The sequence below is a fragment of the Balaenoptera borealis genome (genome assembly GCF_965194805.1).
Source record: "Balaenoptera borealis genome assembly, chromosome: 3".
Lineage (NCBI taxonomy): Eukaryota > Metazoa > Chordata > Mammalia > Artiodactyla > Balaenopteridae > Balaenoptera > Balaenoptera borealis.
Genome location: NC_138866.1, coordinates 10,543,293 through 10,559,469, shown reverse-complemented (window position 1 = coordinate 10,559,469; position 16,177 = coordinate 10,543,293). Strand labels below are relative to the sequence as shown.

Here is a 16,177-nt window from a genome sequence, read left to right as displayed (position 1 = left end):
CTCACAGGAAGTGGCAGCAGCACTGAGACCAGAACCTGGGTCTCGCTTTTCCAGACTGTCAAAATCCTACCTGCAGCGCCAAGGAAGAGAGGGGTGGCAGGGCTTGAAAAGAGTTGCGAAGAAGGAACAAAACATGGGCCAACTGTCTCCTCCCCACAATGTAACCAATCGAGGAAATAGGGGCTCCAGCGATGGGACCCCTTTTTTGTTTTTAGCTGCTTCTAGGGTCGAGCAGAGAAGGAAACAGCACAGAGCTATTTTCCAAGGACTCACCTAGCCCAGCACCCTGGTGCCAGGCAAACAGAGCCCTTCCTGCAGCTCGGATTATCTTTTGGTTTTAGCACCTGGCACTTAATAAATAAAAACAACAGAGCAAACCAAAACTTGTGGGTGTGGGCGTCGTGGGTGTGCTCAGATAGACCCGCGGTGATGGCATGCGGGAAAGTGAGACAGAATGGGGGGCTGGCTCATCGGCCTCAGCTCTGAGCCCCTGGAGTACTAGGGCCGTCTCCCCCGTCTCCCTCTCTCTGGGTTCCCAGGTTCAGAGCCCTACGGGGCTACTCCAGCACGCAGGGCCCATTCTGGGGGAAGTGAGGGGTTAATCACAAGCTCAGCCTGGCTGGCAGTTCCTAGAGGATGGAGCCTGCGACCACCAAGCCCAGCTCGGCAGGAGCTGCTGAGTCTCAGGGGGACACATCTGGGAGGGGTGTTCCTGGGAGTCCCTCCAGAGTACCCCTCTTCCTGGGGGCTGTGGGACTGCTTCCCGTCCCCACACCCCAACCCCAGTTTGGAGGTGAATGAGCTTGGATGCTCTGGGGGCCGCGCGGTGTGGGGACGGGGGGCACTTACGCCAGCTGTGAGGACTTGCTGCGGTTGTATTTCTGCATAACCTCCTGGAACAGGCCCTTGGGGGCTGAGGTCGGGGCGCTCTCAGGAGACACAGCAGACCTGGAGGGTGCAGGGCAGGAGTGAAAGAGGGAAAAATACTCTGCATATGAGAAGCGGGTCATGGCCGGAGGCAGGAACGAGGACGGAGGGAGAGCGAGGGGGAGAGACTGACAGACAGACACAGGGCTCTGAACCAAAGCAGATGGCCGGGTCCTCCCTGTGCGCTGGACACAGCTGCTGTGTCTCCAGATTATTTTTGGCCCTTGGAGGAAGCCCTGGGAGATTTAAATGACCATATAAGACAACAATGAGGTTAACCTCACCCCACCCCCGAAGGTCCCCTTCCCCAGCCAACCACGCGGGAGGCAGATATGAAGCGAGGTGACATTCTTCACCCAGGAGGATGTGAGAGTAGTCAGCAGCAGGTTCCAGGATGAAAGAGGCTCAGTCCCAGGGCGGTCAGGCTGGGTCCCCACAGGGATGGGCAAGAGATTCACCGGGGTTGGGGGCTAGGGGTGCAAAGCTGGGGCGCCAAGCCAGGTCTGTGCTCCCACCCTCACCTCACTGGCTCACACCCTCATTAGAGGGTCCTGCTGTCCCAGGGTCAGGAACAAGCAGTACAAAGGGTAGAGGAAAAGGATGCATGAAGAAGTTCATCGGAGTCAGGGCTTGGAGTCAGAGTGACACGGGTTCAAATCCAGGCTCTGGCACTCCCTGGCTGTGTGACCTCGAACAGGTGCATCTTCTCTGGGACTTAGTCTGGTGAGGCCTGAGTGCGTGAATGGTGTAAAGTGCTTATCAGAGGGCCAGGCACAGGGCTCCACACGTGTCCACCATTCGTTGCATCATTATTTCGTCACTCTGAGTCTCAGTTTTCCCACCCCACTGGGCTGTTGTGAGGACAGGAGGGGTGAAAGGAGGAGAGGTGGCCACTGCACAGATTTGGATTGGTTGGAGCTGGAATGGGAACAGGACATGCTGGCCCTTCTTCCAGCGGGTTGGGGACCCTGGGGCAACAGACACCCCAGCAGACCCGGCCTGGTCTCCTGCGCCCCTCTGCGGGGTCCCCTGCAGGATTGGGAAGGATGTTGCTACAGGTGACCAGCATCCCGTGGGCCAAGGAGATGCTGGAACTGTGACCCTGAGGCCCTGCAGATTTTGTGGACACCCTCAGCCAGGCCGGGGCACAGGGAAAGGGAGGGAGCCGAGAGAGAGAGAGGGGAAGGATGCCAGCAGCCCCCTTCACCTGCGGCACCACGGTCATCACCTTCCACCTTCCTTCTCCCCCACCTGCTCCTGAGCAGCGAGGCCGAGCATGATGCCATGAATGCTAGAGCAGGTGCCAATGCCACTGCCTTTCCTAGACTCAGAGACTGAGGCTCCGAGAGGCGGGAAACGGCCTCAGGGCCACACGCAGCTGCAGAGTCGACTCCTGGCTGCCGCGGAGCTCCGACACGTGCTCCCTCCTCCAGAGGCTTGGTGTCTCCCGCCCCTTTGTCCCTTCTCTGGCTCTCAGGCCGCCGCGCGGACAGGCCCTGAAACTGGGAACAAGCCCCCACCCCTCTCTGTGCCTCAGTTTCCTCCTTTGCAAAATGAGGAGGCGGGACCAGACCAGGGGTTTCCTCGCTGCTGTGGTTGCCGTCGAGGCTTCACTGCAATGAACTCACGTGGAAACTCAGGACGCCATACAGATCTCAGACCACATCCTGGGGACGGGGGTGCAGAGACTGGCCCTGCCAGGGCCCCTTTTCCCCAGCCCTGAGAGCTGCTGTTTCAGTGTCATTATCTGCACTTGCTCCCGGCCCTGAAAAGCGGAGGATGCTGGGCAAGATGGAAGCAGCCTGAGGCCAGGCCCACCTGAGCAGTCCCCAGCCCTGTGGTCATGACAAAGCCCTGGGCTTCTATCTCTACATGGCCCTGGGGACCCAGTCACTCTCATCACTGATCCATGTGTGGCCTCCCATCACTTTTTGTTGTTAGAATGTTTTCAGCCAGGTAAAACTCATTGATGAAAACCTACCCACCACCCTAAAATTAGGACATATCTCTGACGGTATGATAATAACAGCAACAATGGAAAGTGAGGCTGGCGGGGATGGCAGCGAGATGGCGACGGTGACATTCCCTCACGATGGGGCATGGCTTCGCCTCCTTTCTATCCTCCCTGCCACCTGGACGGTGCATTGGTCCCACGTGCAGAGGAGGAACATTCAGCAAGAATCTCCCAGCTCTTGCTGGTTGCACCTTCTGTGCTAGGGCCTGGGGGTGCAGATCAATGGCATCGGGGTCGAGGTGGGGGAGGACACATACCACCACAGAGCTGCAAGGGAGGGGCCGGGAGAGAGGCAGGGGGACTCGCTCTGGGCGCTCTGAAATTGAGCGTGTTAACTAGGCTTTAGGGGCAGGCAGCAAGAGTGCTCAGAGCCGGAAGGGGGGCCAGGCCGCGGGCCGGCCTCCGTGCTCTTTCTGATCAAGGCTACAGGCCCCATTTCACCTCAGGTCCAGAGCAGGGAAATTCCCAGCAGAGGAAACCACAAGGGCTGAGTCATCAGAGGTGAGAGCAACCTGGCAGGATGTGGGCACAGGTCATGCCCTGGAAGGGGCCCAGGTAGGGCCCCACGTCCTTTGTGTGGGCGGGTAGGTGGGGGTCGGTAGTATGTCACCATCACCAGCTCCCAACAGCCCTGTCCTGGAGTCCAGCTGGTCCCGGCTTCAGACACAGTTCAGGCTCGGTGAGAGTCGGGACCAGGGCTGTGGTGACAAGGCCCCCTGACTTCTCAGTGGGCCCTGTCTGAGTTCATGAGAAGCCCAGGCCAGCCCCAGGAAGGGTGTTAAACTGGCCTGGACCTGGCTGAACGCGGGTGGCAAGCAGGCATCTTAACAGCAGAGGGAGCTGACAAATACAAGAGTCTTCCCATGCCTGCCGCCTAACAGCATCCTATACCTGTTCTCCCATCTGGTCCTCCCACGAACCCTATGTCGAGCACAGGTGTCATGAGTACAGGGCCTGGCACCGTAGGCGCTTGATAAATTTAAATGAACGAAACAAAACAAGCAAACAAAAGCCTTTGTAGGGATAGTGTCCCGTATGGTAATCTTGGTGCTGTGTGGTTGTATGCCAAGACCTCAAATACCTGGAGAACCAGCCCACTGCCCTCTTGGCTGGAGAGAGGAAGAGCTCACACAGGATTGCTACCTCCACGCCCATTCCTCCTATGAGAGTTCTGTTTCTCTCTCACCCACTGGCCAATCCATCCTTTCTGGGCTGGCCAGAGAGGACTCACATGTAGAGAACATGGATTCCAAGCTGCAGCAACTTCTGCCTTCCCACCCATGGCTAAAATTCATTGAGAGCTTGCTATGTACCAAGTCTTATGATAGGCACATAGCACAAGTCATCTCATTTCATTCTCTAGTCCACTTTGTGAAGGAGATGAAATTGGCTCCCTTTTGCAGATGAGGAAACTGAGGCTCAAAGAGGTTTGCTTCCTCTAGACTGTTCGGTAAACTCCTATTAATCCTGCAAAGCCCACCTCCTTGACTAAGAAGTAAATCAACCCTTCCTGTGTCCCTTTGACACTGAAGCAAGGCTCTTTGCTGCATCCATACTGTTGGATCATTATGTACCTCTGGGCCTTTGCCTTCATTAGACTGAAAGCTTAGGGAGAACAGGAACAAGGCCTGATACACATCCAGGTGCAGGGAAGGCACCTGTCACATTGTAAGTGTACAGTAAGTGTAGGTGGCTTATTTGAATTGTTTGCAGCTGTACACACATCAGCCCAAGCAAGTTCCTGCTTCATGTTTTCTTCCTTTTTCTTCTTAGAAATTTAACCTTAAATAAAATGCAGAAGTTTAAAGACTGGAAGACTCAGCTTCCTGGACCCACTCGGACTGCTATTTTAGTACCCTTGGGCTCTCTGTTTCATGAGTGCATAAACCCTACTTCTCCATTGGATGGGACGTTGGTCTGCCTCTCAGGGGGCCCTCAGCGGGCCAAGGCCTGGAAAATGATCCTCATACATGTTCAAACTTCACCCCTTACCTTGTGGTGGGAGAGGAACAAATTGGAAAATGACTTTAAAAGGCAATATTATGTTTTCTCTGGGATGCTGAGCTGGCTTTCATTTCTAGGATCCCAAAGACCCGCTTGACCTTTACGTCCACATTTGGTCACAAGCTGATAACAATAAATTATATTTCTAGAGAATTTTATTGGATTCAAAATGCAGGGACTTCCCTGGTGGTCCAGCAGTTAAGACTCCGCGCTCCCAATGCAGGGGGCCCGGGTTCGATCCCTGGTTAGGGAACTAGATCCCGCATGCTGCAGCTAAGGCCTGGCACAGCCAAATAAATAAATATTTTTTAAAAATGCATTGATTTGCCTAAAAACATTCATTGAGCATCTACAATGATCCAGGCTCTTTGCCAGGTACTGAGGATACCAAAGTGAGTAATATCTGTTCCCTGTCCCCAAGGAGGTCACACAGTGTCATTGGGGATACTCTCAGGAGGCCGGGTAATGCCTTCTAGGGTGACACAAAAGCTTGTCCACGATACAGAGGCAGCCTTGAGACGGGCACTCAGGGAGGAAGTGGGGCAAAGTTGTTCAGGCTGCAGGATGTGGGACAGCACCCACCTCATCTGATTAGCTTTTCATAAGAATACTGCAAGGTAGGCCTGGGCAAGTTTTTGGTATTGCCATTTTAGGCATAAGGCTGCTGGGGCTCAGAAAAGTCAAGTAACTTGCCTAAGGACACACAGCCAGTAGGTGACAGAAGAAGGAGCCGAACCTCCCAACCCACTTCTGTTTCCACTCTAGTCTGCTGCTTCCTCACTCATTCACCCATCCATCCATTCACAAAGAGCTGTGAGGTGTTGCCACGGGTCAGGCCCTGTGTGCTAGACACAAGGCCTCACAGGAAGGAAGACAGCTGAGGCCCCTTCCTTCAAGGAGTTCACAGGTTAATGGCAGAAATAAATACATAGAAACTGTTGTAGTCAGGGCAATGAAAGAAACAGCCAGGAAAGTAAGAGAGCAAGTTGCTTGACCTGGGAGGCTGGTCAAAGATGAGGCGGAGCTGGCCAAGTGGAGCCTCTGGGGACATATGTGATGTCCGCTTTCTAAACCTGCTGTGGGTCTACTTAGATGAACACTATGATATTTGGGGATAAAAGTGGCCAAGGACTCTATCGGGCTCCATACTTACTGTAACACCATGTCTGAGTGTGAGCACAAATCCGTGTGTCTCTTGTTTGGGGGACCCTGAATCTCTGTGGGGAGAAGTCTCTTCAAGGTGGAGGAGGGACAGGAAATAGAGAGAGGCTTTTGCAGAATCAACAGAGCTGGTCAAGTGTCTGAACTTCAGGGTGGGACAGACCTTGGTTCAGTTCCTGGCCCTGCTGCGCGCGTGTTTTGTCATACGTAAAATGAGCACAGAAACATCCACCTTGCGTGGCTTTTGTCAGGATCAAGTGAATGCCTGTGGGCTGGGCATGTGGAGGAGGAGGAGAATTTGATTAACAATCACACGAAAGGGATTTGCTTCCCTAGCAGGGCCCAACCCAGCCTCCTTTCAGAGATGAAAGGGCAGAACAGAGCCTAGGAGGTTTCAGGTCACATCAAGAGTGAGGAGATGCAGGTTGACTCCTCCTGCCCTGCATGACTGCGCCTGGATCTTGGGTGAGGGCCGCATGGCCTTGGATAAGTCCTTTCCCTGCTGCGTGAGCACTTTCTTTCTCAGGATAAATGTTTACACCCCACATTGGGCCTCCACTTCCTTACCACTAGAGGAAGGAGGAGGTCAGGGCCCAGTTCTAATGTTTTCAAGTGTCTACAGGACTCCTGGAGGGGGTTCCCACGCTGGGGAGAAGGCTGCAGAGGCCCCAGGACGTACGGCTTGTGCTGCAGACCACGTTGGAGGGAACTTGCTCTTCTCTCTATCTGATCCCTCTGAGAAAGAGGAACCTGTGGTCTGACTTGGGCTGAACTGGCCAAAACAGGAACCAGGGTCTCTAGAGCATCAGCCACCATGAGTCCTTGGCTCTGGGCTTCTGTTTTTCAGATTGGGTCCCAGGATGGGATGTCCTTGTGATCAGCTCAGTAACCTGGAGCCTTCATATTCCTTCCAGCTCCCCAAGGAGGTTGCCTGCCTTCCCCTTTAGGGAGGGGGCTCCTGAGTGATGGGCATCCCAGGCCTTTGCCCAGCCTTCCTGGCAGAAGTGGTCCAGCCTCGGAAGGGCCAAAGTCACTTGGGGAACACCCTGGTAGGTTTCATCAGGGCACAGGGCCAAGATGTACCATCACCCACCTTCACCCGTGTCGACTGGCTCTGGACATCGGAAAAAGTCTGTTTATTGTTGCTGCTGTTATTACTATTATTGTTTGAGGTTCAGAGAGGTTAAGTGACTTGCCCAAGGTCACACAATTCAAAATTGCATGTGTGGAACTGCAGTTGTGGCCCATGTCATATTTCTACTGGTGCGACATGGTACTGCTGTAGATGGTCCTGCTAATGGGATGATGAGGTCGTGCTGAGATGGGGGAGCCAGAACAGGAGGCAGGATGGTTTTGCTGGGCAGATGTCATTGCTTCTCAGACATGTTTTGCCAGGGAGATGGCATAGAAAGGGTTGGAAGCCCTGGCCAGATTCAGAACATCAGTTCCTTTGCATCCGAACATAAAGCCAGTGGTACAAGGCCAAGCCATGGGCTCTGGAATCAGATAGCTCCAATCTCTGCACCACTGTCTGCTAGCTGTGTGACCTTGGACTAGTTACTCAGCCCTGAGCTTCAGTTTCCTCATCTGTAAAATGGGAATATAGCATACAGCCTCCTAGAAGGTCCTTAGAGGGTAAAATGAGGCAAAGTGTGTACAGCACCCAAGGTGGTACTTGGCACCTTCAGAGCTCAGTAAGTTTAGATAACAAATGTAAGTCATTACAGTGTGAAAATGCATCTTAGACACCAGGATAATTTGGTCTTGGATTAACAGTGTTTGGGATCTATGCCTGATGGACGCCCCATCTGGCCTCCCCTCGCTCACCTGGTCCACGGGTAGAAATGCGCAGGTTCGCGGTTGACACGTGTGGACACAGAGGCCTCACTGGTGGTTGGGCCCCGAGTCTTGTCAGCCAGGCTCTGCTCAATGGCCATCTGGACCAGCTCATCCTCGCTCAGGCTGCTGTACAGGTTGTACTCCTCTTGCCCAATGGCACGCTGTCTGCCCCGAGCACTGATCTCCGTGGCCATCCTCTTCCACCTCTCACCTTGGCCTCCAGAGGACACTCAGCGAGGAGGAGCAAGCATCAAATCAGAAAAGTCTGTGCGGAGATCAAAGCCACCCTGGTCACTAAGAGTTTTGCGAGGTAGCTATGTTTACACACAGGGAAGTCTGTGCTTTCTTGTGGCAATCACACAATCATTTTTCATCCATTCATTTTGTCATACGATCCACCCAACCACTCATTCATCTACACATCCATCCACCCGCTCATCTATTCATCACTCCACCAGCCTATCTATCCATCCAACCAGCCACCCATCTGTCCAATTATTCATCGTCCCACACATTCAGCTGTCCACCCACCCACTCATTTATCCATTCACCCTCCCATCTGTTCACTTAGCCATCCATCTGTCCAACCATCTAATCATCCATCCAACATCCATGCTCCTATCCATCCACTCATCTGTCTAGCCAATCATCCAACCATCCACCCATCTCTCCATTATTCACCCTCAGATGTATCTCTCTATCCACCACCCATCCATTTATCCATCCATCCATCTATACATCTATATATTCAACCAACCATCCACTCATCCACCATTCATTTTTCCATTCCAGACAGCCTATCTATACACGTGTGCATGCATCATCAACTGAGAGATTATTTACTGAGCACCTCTTCTAGGTCTGACACCCTTCTAAGCACTGGTGATACAACAACAACGATCCCGAGAGACAGAACCCCTGCCCTCAAGGAGATTACACAACCGTGCCCACATTCCTTCCTTCCAATCATCCAGCAACACCCTATCCACTCATTTCTCTGCCTTGTGCTAGAGTTGAGATTATTAGAGATGAATCACCTGATCTAGTTAAAACCAACTGTTAAAATCATTTGCCATGTAATTCCAGGGACTGTCTTCTCTTAAAAAAATTGCCTTAAGGAGAAATGGACTTTGGTTGAGTCAACTGCTTTTAGGAAAAGAAGTAAAATCAGCTGAGCCTGATTTTTGTTTTGACTGGCTGACATGCAGTGTGACTGTAGGTCAGTGATTCTGAGCCCTGACTGAAGATTAGAGTCACATGAGATCTTTTAAAAAAATATCCAAAATACCAGTGCTGTAATTCGGTTTGCTCAGCAAATATTCACCCTCCCCTTTCCCCTGGAGGCAGAATGTTGCCCCTTCCTTCCCCACTGAGATTGGGCTTGGCCATGTAACTTGCTCTGGTCAATGAATGTTAGTGGACATGATAAAGCAGCCACTTGACATGCGCGTGGGCAGTGGCACTTGCTCTTCTGCCATCGCCAGGACTCCCCCTTGGAGCCATTGCCCTTTAGCCGGGCCCCAGAGTGAACCCACCTGGGGCAGCCATAACCCAACCTGCACCGAGGATCTCTGTCCAGTGGGCCTGCAGCCTGAAGCTGAGGAGCCCAGCCTGGCCTGGCCTAGATCAGCCCATCGACCTGCAGAGCCAGAGCACGAGAATAAATGCTTGTTGGGGGTGCTTTGTCATATAGAATTCTTGTGGCTCTAGTTAACCAATGCTCAAAAGACTAGGCCAGGCACTTCACAGAGAGGACATCTAAAAGGCCAACCACCAAACGTAAGGGTGCTTAACTTCCTAAGTGTTTGGGAAGAATTCAGATTAAGACCCCAATGCAATACCACTATACACCCACCAGAATGGCTCAAGTGAAAAAGATGGGAAATGGCAAGTGTTGGAGAGGAAGTGGAGCAACCGGAATGTCCCCCACTCGTGGCAGAAGTGTCAAAATGGGATGGCATTTGCTAATGCTGAACATATACATGTCATGTGACCCCCAAATCCCACTCCAGTCTCTATGCCCAAGACAGGTGTACATATGTTCACCAGAAGACAAGTTTGAGAATAATTCATAGCAGCGTTATTCAAAATAACCCCCAGTGGAAACTCCCCACATGTCTATCAGCATTTGAATGGATTACTGCACTGTGGTATATTCATGTGATGGATAATATGCACCATTGAAATAGTCAAACTGCCACTACACACAATAACAGGAGGCATCTCACAAACCTGAGTGAGCAAAACAAGTCAGATAATGAAGAACATACATACACGATTCAATCTGTACGAAGTTCAAGAACAGGCAAAACTAACTTCTGGTGATAGAAGTCGGGAGAGTGGTTACCTTTGGGGGTTACTAGGTGGGAGGGAACATGAGGGGGGCCAGTCACGCTGTATTTCTTGATCTAAGTGGTTACATGGTTGGTTGGTTCCCTTTGTAAGAATCCCTGGAGCCGTTCAGGTATGATCTGTACATTTCTGTACATTATACCACAGTAACACATCTACTTAAAAGAATATAAAACCGATTCTAACAAGGATTGGTGTTTGGGCCCCGACTCGGACCCATTAAGTCAGAATCTCTGGGAGTGTGGCCTGAGCATCACACTTCTTCGAAGGGCTCCACGGGTGTGACTGGGAACCACCACTTGGCAGGAGGACCAGCCGTAAAGCACAAGCAGAGGGGGGGCACCCATCTGGGGTGGGAGCGGGGCGAGGGGTGGGATCTGACATGGGCTGAACCCTTGGTAGATATTCTTCTGTCTAATTCCTGTCACAGCCCTAAGAGTAACACCTACTGCTCTGTAAGGCACTAGCAAATGAGAGTTGTTATTATCAAACAAATCTGGGTTTTCCAAACACAGCTAGAAGAGGCTGCAGCTCCGAAGGCAGCAGATTAGCAGCACAGGGGCATCTGGGGACGACGGTTCTGTGCCCTGCCTCAGCCTTCCTGGTGTCACTCCCCTCCACCTGCTTCTCCCCACCGATTCTGCCTGGTTCAGGCCTTGACTTCCTCCTGCTCGGCCTCAGCAGTGGCCTTCATGCTGGTCTCCCAGCCCCACACCCCAGACCTCACCAAGTCCCTCCTTTGCCTAACAGAATAAAGCCTGCAGGCCTTGCCTTGCCCTTCCACCTCTTCAAAATCCAGTCCCCACTCTCCCTTCACCCTCTTCCTCTGCATCCCTGACTTTCCAAGTAAGGCGAGGGCACACCTCTCCCCCAACCCAACCGTGGCTCCTACCCCAGTGCCCTTACTTGAGCTGTGCTGGACACATCTCCCTCCTTCCTGCATTTTAAGAACTCCTTCTCATTCCTCAAGGCCCAGAGCAAGTGCCTCCTCTTCCAGGAAGCCTACCCAGTTTCTTCCAAGGAGCATTCTGCTGCTAGAACTTCTCCCTCCGGGCTGTGGTCAGTAGTTCATGTGTGGACTTGACCCTGGGTCGTCTTCCCAAGGCCAGTGCCTTACGAGGGGAGAATGCCTGGTTCAAGTTTACTGTGCAGGTGGCTGTCTGTCTCCACTATCGTAGGGCACGGCAGACCCTCTTGATTGCCCACCCAACAGCCATTTCCCCCAATTTCTCTGATAGCAGAACCTGGCTCTGTTCAGGCAGCAGTGTGCCCTCTTCCATGGATGAAGCATGACTGTTCCAAGACAATTGGGACAATCTCACTCCCTTGGCCAGTGACTAATTTAGGGGTAGGCATGTAGCCTGGTTTTGTCCAAAGAGACATAAAGGAAATTCTGCTGGGGTCTCCCAGGAAGGACTTTCCTTTTCCTAATAAAAGAGAAAGCAGTGAAGAAAAGACTCCTCGCCCACACCCCTGCTTTGTGCTGGAGGACTTGCTGCTTGGAGTGGTGGCAGCTATCTTGTAACCATGAGAGGGACAGTGTCACAACAGTGAGTTTGACGGAGTGAATGACAGGTCTTCTGAGTCCTTCATTATATTGTTGAGCTGCTGAACCTGTGCTGGGTCTGCCCATCCTGGCCTGCTTATTAGGTAAAGACTGAAGATCCTTATGGTTTAAGCCAATGGTAGGTGGAGTTTTTGCTATATGCAGTCAAAAATCATCTTAAAGCATGGTTCTTAGCCCTGACTGAGTGTCTTGAAAACATGCCAAGGCTCTAGTCCCACCCGAGACCAAGGGCTCAAAGCCTCCAGGGCTGGCGGCCAAACACTGCAATGTTCAAGGCTTCCTTGACAATTTTAGTAGGTAGCCAGTGCAGCTCCACATCAACTGTCACGTAGCTGCTCTGTGCTCCACACTAGGGGAGGGAAAAGGGGCATTCTGACCTCAAAATCACTTTGTGCCTAATGTTTGGGGTACTATTATTATTATTATTGTTACCATTATTATTATTTTGCAGCACCGACAACCTCAGTTTTGTTTATTGTGTAAAGAGCCCAAGACCGGCAATCAAGAGACTTGGGGGTTTACGTCCCAGCTCAGCCATGAGCATTTCTCTTTCTCTCTCAGGCTCTCAGTTTTTCCATCTGTTAAATGGCGGGATAGACTAGAACCTGCCCTCCATCTCTTCCATCCTGGAAGGGGGCACTGTGCAGCCAGGTGGTCTCCACCCCCAGCTGACCCAGGCCCTGTTTCCCACCCCTTCTTTGCTTCCCTGTGCCTGAGGTCCCTGCCTTGACTTTTCCAGGGCTGGAGTTTGGCTCTACCCCCACCTGGCACAAGGCAGAGGCTCAGTTCATGTGGTGCTACCTTGACCGGAAGTGCCGATGCCCAGTGCCTGCCCAGCGTCGTGGTGCCCTCGCCTGAGGGCATCTGCTCCAGGCCAGGGGAGAGGGGGAAGAGCACTGGACTAAGAGTCAGAGACCTGGGTTATGGTTTCCAAGTTGATGCTAAAGTGCTGTGTGACCTTGGCCACATCCCTGTCCCTCTCTGGGCCTCAGTTTTCTCATTGCAAAAAGAGGGTTTTGGCTAGAAAGTGTCCAAGGGTTCTTCCAGTTCTAAAGCTTCTACAACTCATTGAGATGTTGGTTAGCTCTGTGCTAGTGAACACCAAACTCTCTGTCCCTGGGGGTCCCTTATGGTCACTTCAACAGGTCCACCATATGTATGGCGCTTAGCATTGTTCATGGGGGAATAGCGAACCAAGCAGGAATGGAAGGATCTCAGATCTGAATGTCAGGAACCCTAGGTCTAGTTTCAATTCTGCAACTTACTAGCTATGTGACCTTGGTCAAGTCACTTCCCCTCTGGGCCTCCGTTTCTTTATCAGTAAAAATGGGAATGAGACAACCCACTTCACCGTGTTGAAGGAGCCATATACATGTGCTGGTCAAGTGCAGGCAGCTGGGAGGGGACCCCTCCAGCCCCTCACCCTGAGGCAGCATTGGCCCTGCAGCCTGGTATGGGTAGCTCAGAGGTACATGGACAGCACCCGGCTCCAGCAAGCACCCCTTCCTTGACCAGATTCCTAGGGAGGCAAGGGCAGCCAGGTGATGGTTACCTGGAACTGCCATCTCCCGCAGCTAATTCCAGACTCCCCAGGCCCTCCCCCATGGATCAGACAGTGTCCAGAGACTTTCCTTTTTGTCACTTATTCCGTGGCATTGCCCTGACAAGAGCCCTAGAAAGTAAGAACATTTTTTGTTGAATTAACTTATTAATTCTTCTGCATCCTCACTCTTTTCAAAAGGACTTGATGCCCCTACGTGATTGATCCCATTTGATAGACGAGGCAATTAAGATTCAGAAAGGGGAAGGGAAAGGTTTGCATGAGGACAGGCAGCTGGAAAGTATGGATTTGGAGCCCCAGCTTCCTACCTCAAATCCAGTGCTCCTTCTGGGAATTCCAGGGACACCCATCCAAGTAAGTGACACTCACAAGGGTTCTGAGCAGGCAGGGGTAATATAGCCATCCTCACCCAACCCGGCACCTGTGCGGTGGGGACCATGGTGGGTTCCCACAGATGGGGGTTGACCTTGAAGGGACCTTGAGGGAGAAGAACTTCCCTACCCTCACTGTGGGGCCGGACATCTCTTGATTTTCTCACTGAGATCCTTAGCCTTTGAGGGGCTTTGAGTAAGTCCCCATCTTTAGAATCCTCACGTTCAAAACAGAGACCCTGGTAAGTACTGTTGTTAAGGAGGTGGTAGTAGAATTAAGAGATTCAAGCATGGACAGGCCTAGCGCTGGGCCTGGCCGTTGGGAAGGAAGTGTGTGATACCAGGCTACTTCCCCATCATTGGGCCTGTGCGATTACAGGCTAGGGCTGCTGCCAGGGACACTGGCAGGTGGAACTGCTCAGCCTTAGCATGAGGGGGCAGTTAGGAAGCAGCCTATAGGGGACTTCCCTGGCGGTCCAGTGGTTGAGACTCCACGTGTCCACTGCAGGGGGCACAGGTTTGACCCCTGGTCGGGGAACTAAGTTCCTGCAGGCCACGCTGCACGGCCAAAAAATGAAAAAAAAGAAAAGAAAAGAAGCAGCAGATGGGGTCAGCTTGGCCAGGGTCAAATCACAGCTTTGCTGGTTATTAGCTCTGTGACCTCTTAGAAGCTCAATTTCTCCACCTGTAAAATGGACCTAAAAGAGTATCTATGTCATGGCAGAGTGAGGGTAGGGGTGAGGAGGTGAGATCCTGGGTGATGCCCTGCCCCTCTCTTGCCCTCAGTTTCTCCTCATCTTCGTGCTGTCCAGCATGATTTCTGAGGCCTCAGCCTGGGGGCTAGGCTACCTTCTGGGCCTGAGTCCTGGAGAGAGGCCAGCGGTCTCAAGGGACCCTCTGGAAGGCTGATTGGGATTAAAAAATAGCCCTTTCCCAGGGAAAGCGAGAGTGTAGTGGGCCCTGCCAGTCGAGCCAGGGGCCTGAAGAGGGAGCGGTGGTCGAGAGTGGCCGATCCAAGGCCAGCTTGGAACAGGGGAGACTGGAGCCACCCCTGAGGCTCCCAGGGGCTCCTCTTTTGCTTCCTTTGTGGGGCCCCAAATGCTGACTCCAGGGGAGCCCCCACCTCTCCCAGGGCAGCTATAAAATGGGGATAACAGTGGCTGTGACGGGGCTCCTTGAGTTAACACAGTAAAGCACTCAGAACAGTGCCCGGTCCATCCACAGCCAGTGCTCTTCTAAGTTGGGCCTCAGTTTTTACATCTGTGAAATGGGCATAGAAACATGGACCCCCCCCCTGCAGGACTGGAGTGAGGACTAAATAATAACATTTGAAAAGTGGTCCTTCTTCTCCCCAGTTCCTTCCCCTCTCTGCAAATCCAGGCTCCCTGACAGCTAGGGTGTGCCTGGGAGCTGCGGTGGGGTCTCTGTAGTCGTTTGGGGGCCTGTGGAGGGAAGAGTGGCTTCCTGGATGTTTTATCAGAAACTGGGGGTGGGAAGTGTGGCTGGGAGGGTTGGGGGCAGGAAAGGGACTGGTGGTCATCCTCCAGGGCATCAAGCTCCCCCTCAGCCGGGGACTTGAGTCAGGAGTGAGAGCCCAGACAAGCGGCTTCCTGTCCTCCATTCATCTGCCTTCCCTTCCCTTCCCTTCCCGGCCTCATCCCCTGGCTAGTCATCCTTCCAGACGCAGTTCATGCAGCTCCTCCACCAGGAAGTCTCCCTGATCTGACGGCTGAGGCATCCAGAGCTGCCTCCAAGGGCACCCCTGACGTTCTAGTGCTCTGACTGCCCACTGTGGGCCTGGCTTGCTAGAGAGTCTGGGAACTTCCACAGAGCAAGCCTGTATCACATTTGTGCCATAACCCCAGGACATACCCAAGGCCAGGTACACAGTAGGTACTTAATAAATGTTGGATGGGCAGGTGAATGAATGATTAGGTCAAACCTTGGAAGCACAGCTATTATGAGAAGACACTGTGCGTGGTAGAGGGCGTGACCACAGGTGTCTGACTGCCTGAGTTCAAACCCCGCTCTGCCACCAGCTGGCCGTGTGATAGGGAGCAGGTTACTCCACCCCCCCGCCTCGTTTTGCCCCTCTGTAAAATGGAGATAATAATAGCATCTGGCCTACAGAGGTGCTGTCAGACAAAACGAGGTAACATATAGAAATGTGGGACAGGGCACTCGGCATGTGCCCGGTGGCCCAGTAAAATCTGCTAACATTAGTCCATGGCTCCCAGGATGCTGCAGTTCTCTGCTCTGACCCATTCCTGCTGAGATGCTGTCACCTGGAACTCATTCCCAGCTGGCAGTTTCCATGCAAACTGTTTTCCCCTGACAGCTGTGGTCAGGAGGGTCGGCTGTGGCTGTCGGCCCCCAGGCTG

At 52.7% G+C, this 16,177-nt stretch overlaps 1 protein-coding gene and 1 pseudogene across 2 annotated transcripts in view; one reads left to right on the top strand and one right to left on the bottom strand.

Moving 5' to 3' along the window:
- LOC309625277 (regulatory factor X-associated protein pseudogene) overlaps window positions 1–16,177 on the top strand; it is a 228,078-nt pseudogene that overhangs the window by 147,921 nt on the left and 63,980 nt on the right. The window lies entirely within an intron of this gene.
- ASB2 (ankyrin repeat and SOCS box containing 2) overlaps window positions 1–16,177 on the bottom strand; it is a 42,822-nt gene that overhangs the window by 21,212 nt on the left and 5,433 nt on the right. Inside the window, exons 2-3 of the mRNA XM_082386767.1 lie at window positions 7,934–8,210; window positions 850–948 (exon numbers count right to left, since the gene is read on the bottom strand). Coding sequence (XP_082242893.1) covers window positions 850–948; window positions 7,934–8,139 — 305 coding nt within the window. The 5' untranslated portion in view covers window positions 8,140–8,210. The remainder of the gene's footprint in view (window positions 1–849; window positions 949–7,933; window positions 8,211–16,177) is intronic.